The sequence below is a fragment of the Orycteropus afer genome, unplaced genomic scaffold, assembly GCF_000298275.1.
Source record: "Orycteropus afer afer isolate SDZICR_OR568_19922 unplaced genomic scaffold, OryAfe1.0 scaffold00290, whole genome shotgun sequence".
Classification (NCBI taxonomy): domain Eukaryota; kingdom Metazoa; phylum Chordata; class Mammalia; order Tubulidentata; family Orycteropodidae; genus Orycteropus; species Orycteropus afer.
Window position 1 is genome coordinate 1,438,417 of NW_006921877.1, and position 6,123 is coordinate 1,444,539.

The following is a 6,123-nucleotide window of genomic DNA, read 5'->3' on the forward strand; positions in this document are numbered from 1 at the left end:
TTTGGAATGGGCACAAATATGGATCTTTTCCAGTCAGTTGGCCAGATAGCTGTTCTCCAAATCTCTTGCCTGGTAGGTTTGAATTGCTGACCTTCTGGTTAGCAGCCAAGTGCCTTATCCACTACACCACCAGAGCCTCTATTACATACATACATTATATACATACAAACACACACACACATAACTAGTCAAGAAAGCTTTCTAGATGCAATAAAATTTAGAGCCCAGAGGGTTTTTTCATACTGTAGTACAAGCCCTGCAACATGCCTTTTTCCCCAAACTAGTCAAAATCTAGTCAGTTTTGGAGAAAAGACAAATAGAACAATACTAGCTTTAGTCTACTGTTCCAAGATTCAATGAGGGGAAAACAAATTACATGTATATATATGTATATGTGTGTGTGTCCATATATATATATATGTGTGTGTGTGTGTATATATATGTATATACATATATATATGTGTGTGTATATATATATATATGGACACACACACATATACATATATATATATAAACATATATATCAGACAGTCCCCACGTTATGAATATCTGACTTCTACTTGCCCTCTCATGTTATGAAAATATGCCCTTACTTTGAAATGACTGAACTTGCTACAAATTCTTCATCACAGTCACCTTCACTTGAGGCACATCCAGCTTTTACATCCTTGAAAAGGCTTTACGACTTTTCTTGCACTAAAGTAAGGCTAAATAAGAATCATATGCACCTGTTCTGACTTACCTACAAAATCTGAGAAACACAGAAAAACAGTTAGGAAAGGATCTCATTCAGAACCCAGGGACTGCATGTATGCGTGTGTTTATAGATAGATAGACAGACAGAGCTATATATATATATATATATATATATCTTTCCCTTTCCAAAGGGAAAGGAAAATGACAATTTCAGAAGAAAGCATCAGATACAGATTCTGAGTCACCTAAAAAGAATTAGGTGCCCAGGCACAAGAAACCAAAATGTCACTATTGCATTCTATGTCTACTGCCCTTCAAAAGATATACTGCCAGAAAACACTAGAAAACAAAACACTTGCTTTGGTGAGCTACTCTAAGGTGGAAGGGATGAGGAAACAAGGAACGGATACCACAGAGTAAGAATGTCAAGGATAAGGGCAGGGGGCATAAGGAGAATAAGTAATGGACTCCTCTATAGACCAGATGTTCAACATGCTGTCCCCTTTGCAAACCTTGCACAATTCTATTGTTTTACTAGAGAAAGACTGAAGGTTGTTGAAATTTTATGAAAATTCAGAAAGATTTCATGAGGGCAAATCCAAGCATGGAGAGAAAGAGCAAAAGTATGAAAAACATAGGTTCAGTAAGGAGAGAAATACAGTATTGGAAGACTGCTGAGGAGAATGGAAACAAGGAAAGCATACATCTACTAGTCAACCAGCAACCACGATATACATTTTAATACAATATACAAAAATACAAACATAACACCTGAATTAAGCAAGTGGAGGAGGTCTGCACAGAAATTGCAAGAGGAGGCAGCATCCAAGGAAAGCTTTAAGGGATGCAGTGAGGAAATAAAGATGAAGGAGTAAGAAGAGAGAGGGACTGCAGCAGGGGAAGAGGATGGGTTACAGCAGCAAACGGGGGCCTTAAGAGGCAGGGAGAGCATCCTAGAGGAGAGAAAGAATAGGATAAAGTGTACCACAAAGGATACAGCAGGAGAGTGGAGATGGCAAGCCCTGAAAAAGTGGAGAGGTCAAGCACTCAAAAGAGGGTTGTAATGTGGAAGAAATAGCAGCAAAGAAGAGCTCTACCATAAATCTTACTAAAAAGAACAAGCATGGTGCAGAAATGAAGACAAGGGGCTGGATCCAGGGATCTACTCAGAGGAATGCGTGATGGAGACACCAGGTGCAAAAAACAGGTTGTAACACAAGGACTACTGAAAAGGGAACTTCGGTGTCAAAGACAAAAAAAAAAGCATGCAAGAGTCGGAGAAGAAGGTATATTCTTGGAATATGAATACAAAAAGGAAGGGAAGAAATATGATAGGGGTGCTTATGGGGTGGGGGTGCTTAACAATAAGGAGAGGTTAACTAAGGAAAGAAAAAGGAGTGCAGTGTGGAGAGATGTTTCCGGAGGAAAAGTAGAAGTAGATGAGAGGTCCTGCCTACTTGGTATAGAGGGCAGAAGGGACAGTCCACAGGGGCTGACGAGAGTGGTGAAGAACAAGAAACTATGATGCTAAAGATGAGAACTTGGGGAGGACACGATAGTGCTGGGTCAGAAAAGGAGGTGCCGTCAGTAATGAGCAAAAAAAAAAAAAAAAAAAAGGTTTATCGTGAGGAAAGCAAGGGGCAATGAGCAGAAAGCAGCATGCCAAGGAGGAGCGTAAGGGGGCATGAGAGAAGGTGAAGCCAAAAGATTGGGGGCGGGGGTAAAAGCATTGCGGGCTCAGGGACACAAACTAGAGGTAACAGGGTGGAAGGTGAGAATCGCCGAAGCCCGGGTTACGGGGGTGGGGGGAATGGGTCAACACACAAGGAGGTGCCCTACAGCCGAAGGCTGGAGGGGGCGGAGGTCCCGAGGGCGGGGGAGGGGGTGGGGGAGGGACGGCTTGTAGATGACAGGGGCTTAGGGAAGATGCAGGGACGGGGCGGGGTGGGGCTGCGGGCGGCCCCGATACTCACACCTCCAGAATGCGGTCCCCCTTGCGCACCCCGGCCCGATCGGCCGCCCCCCCGGGCAGCACGGCGCTCACATGCTGCAGCGGCGCGTACAGCTCCCCGTTGATGCTCCGCAGTTGCCCGCCCTCGCTCACTTGGCCCCGCACGTTGAAGCCGTAGCCGGACTCGGACTTGACGATGCGAACCACTCGCGGGCCGCCGCTTCCCCCGCCGCCGTTCCCGGCGCAGTGGAGCCCAGGGCCCCCACCGCCGCCGCCGCCTCCGTTCCTGTGAGAGGCTGAGGGGTGAATCCCTTCCCCGTCCTCGTCCGCCATCTTGCGCGAGCGATCCGTACCCCCGCCCCCCTACGCCTCCACTCCCTCCTCGCGCGCACTCGCCGTTCTCAGCAGCCGCGCGACCCCTGGCGCGCGCTCCCGCTTCGCCGACCGCGGACCCGAATCAGACACAGAGCAGCGGCGGGGAGAAGGGGAGGCAGGGGGCGGGCAGAAAGCGAGCGGTTAAGTGCCGTGGAGCCTCCTGGGAAATGTAGTTTCTAGATGGTGGCGGCGGAGAAGGGGCTGGGCACAGGCCGGGGTGATGTTATGTCACGCAATTAGGGAGCAAAGTCTGTTGGGAGTTGTAGTTTCTCTTTTAGAAGTTTCATCACTTGTTGAATGATGAATATATAACTCAGGCCCAAACCAACCCAAACTCACTGCCATGGAGTCGGATCCGACTCATAGCGACCCCTTCTTGGGTTTCTGAGGCGGTATCACTACATTGCTCAACCTTTCTTCCAAGGAGGAGTGGCTGGTGGGTTTGAACCTCCAGCCTTTTTGTTGTTGTTGTTGTTGTTTGCCATCAAGTCGGCCCCGACTCATAGCGACCCCTCCTTGGGTTTCCGAGGCAGTATCACTACGGAAGTAGGATTGCCCAACCTTCCTTCCGAGGAGTGGCTGGTGGGTTTGAACCACCAGCCTTCTGGTGAGCAGTCAAGTGCCTTAGGCACTATGCTACCAGAGCTCCTTCCAGCCTTTTTATTAGTAGTCAAATGCCTTAGGCACTACTCCACCAGAGCTCCAAACCTGGCAGAATGATTCAGCTGCTGACATGGGGGCAAGATTTTTTCCTTTCATTTCACATCCTCTTTGGTTTCATAAAAGGAGCTCTGGTGACATAGTGGTTAAAGCATTTTGCTGCTAACTAAAAGGTTGCAGAGTCAACCCACCAGCTGCTCTGGGAGAGAAAGATGAGGCAGTCTGCTTCTGTAAGAAGTTAAAGCCTTGGAAACTCTATTGGGACAGTTCTACTCTGTCCTATAGGGTGGCTGTGAGTCAGAATTGACTCAATAGAAGTTGGGTTTTTGGTTTTTCACTTCATAACCTTTAAAAAATTATGATAAATTGACATTTGTAATTAAACACAGAGTTGAATTATAGTAACACCTCACTTGTTCAGTTTCTGTGTGTTTACATGCATTATTTTATTTGATAGTCCTAGCAATCTTGTGCAACCCCTGGATGATGAATTAGTTTCCTTATTTCACATACTAGGAAGCTAAACCTTTGAGTGCTCAAAGTCATCCAGTTATTAAGTAACAGGAACTAAGGCCCAGTTATTTTTGTGCAACTTTCCTTTCGATGTATTGCAACTACATGAAATATATGCCCAAAATACAGACATACCTCAGAGCTACTGCAGGTTCCATTCCAGACCACCTTAATAAAGCAATTATCACAATAAAGCGAGTCACGTGGATTTTTTTGGTTTCCCAGTGCATATAAAAGTTATGTTTACTCTATACTATAGCCTATTAAGGAGCTCTGGGGGTATAGTAGGGAGCTTTGGTGGCACTGGGTCTAAGGCATTTGACTGCTAACCAGAAGGCTGGCGCTTCAAACCCACCAGCCACTCCATGGAAGGAAGGTTGGGCAATCTACTTCTGTAGTGATACTGCCTCGGAAACCCAAGGAGGGGTCACTATGAGTCGAATCTGACTCCACAGCAGTGAGTTTGCTTTTGGTTTTGGTAGCCTATTAAATGTACAATAGTATTATGAAAAAGTTTGAAATATTGTGAGAATTACCAAAATGTGACAGAGAGACAGGAAGTGAGCATATGCTGTTGGAAAAATGGCACAGACCCACTCAGCGTTGCCACAATAGTCTCAGTGATTTAGAATTGGATATTAGAGTGGCTAAATAATAATTAGGAGCTTTGGTGGCCAGTGGGTATGGCATTTGACTGCTTACCAGAAGTTTGGGGTGTTGGGACCCATGGAAGGAAGATGGGGAAGATGAGGCAATCTACTTCTGTAAAGCTTTACTGCCTTTTGGAAACCCAATGGAAGTGGCTATGAGTCTGAATCAACTTGATGGCAGTGGATTTGGTTTGGGGTTTTAAGTAATAATTACTTCAGTTGAGCAATAATTTTGAAGTTACTTATATTTTAAGTTCATTTTGTTTTCAACAGCACAATAGAATTCTTAGCAAGGGACAACTGATGCTTTTTGGCTACCTATCAAAACAAACTTAAGAATATTGTGCACTGTGCCTGGTTAAGGCAAGGAAGAACAAGAGCAAAAGCAATTAAAATAGCTTACTTAAGCATTTACTTTTCAGGTCTGGTATTTGATTTTACCCCTCTTACAGACTAGTATATTAAGTCTGTTACTGTTTCATGGGTGCTGACAGAAGTCACAGTACTTGGATGAGAGATAAAACTATTTCTTGGGACACAGCAAGCAAATGAGTTTCAAAAAGTTTGTGTCGGCTCCTCTTGCCTCCCCAGTTCCATGGCTGACACAAAGGGATCAGATGCTGTACATTCAATCAATTTATATCACAACTGAGGGCACTGATTTTGGGGAATCTGCCATTTTATAGGAAGCAGTAAACAAATTTGTTCTCTATCCTGGAGGGAGACATCATTTTATCCCTCAAAGTTGCTCACTGTAAACAGAACCCTGAGAAATAACCTTGATAAAGAATGGTCATGGCCTTGCATTCTTGTCATACCCAGGAAGATGTGTAGGAGCACAGAAGACTGTCTCTCCCAGTAGCAATATATTTGTATAACTAATAGTTATCCTTAACAGTGACTGTCTCTCCCAGTAGCAATATATGCCAAGCACTATTCTAAGCATTTTACATCTCTAGTCTCATTTAATTCTCATTTATATATAAGTAAACAGGCATTGAGAATTCATACAGCTAATAAGCAATGGATCCAGGAGAAGTAACAGGAATACATTGTTAAAAGACCATAAGAGTTAGCTTACAGAGGTCTGTGACTGATAAAAGCAACAAACAAACTCCTGAAAGAATTTGGGAACTATGTAAGTATTTCCAGGAATTGCTCAGAGGAGGAAAAAAAATCCTATAAAAAAATAAGACATCTCACGAAATGCGGAATGAGGACTCAGAGTCATTTATAATTAGAATATAAAAATAATTGTGACCTTATTTTATTACCAAG

General features: G+C 44.2%; 1 protein-coding gene across 1 annotated transcript in view; it reads right to left on the reverse strand.

Moving 5' to 3' along the window:
• SNX27 (sorting nexin 27) overlaps positions 1-2,980 on the reverse strand; it is a 133,398-nt gene extending 130,418 nt beyond the window's left edge. Inside the window, exon 1 of the mRNA XM_007950878.2 lies at positions 2,670-2,980. Within this exon, the coding sequence (XP_007949069.1) occupies positions 2,670-2,980 (311 nt within the window). The remainder of the gene's footprint in view (positions 1-2,669) is intronic.
• Positions 2,981-6,123: the final 3,143 nt, after the last annotated feature.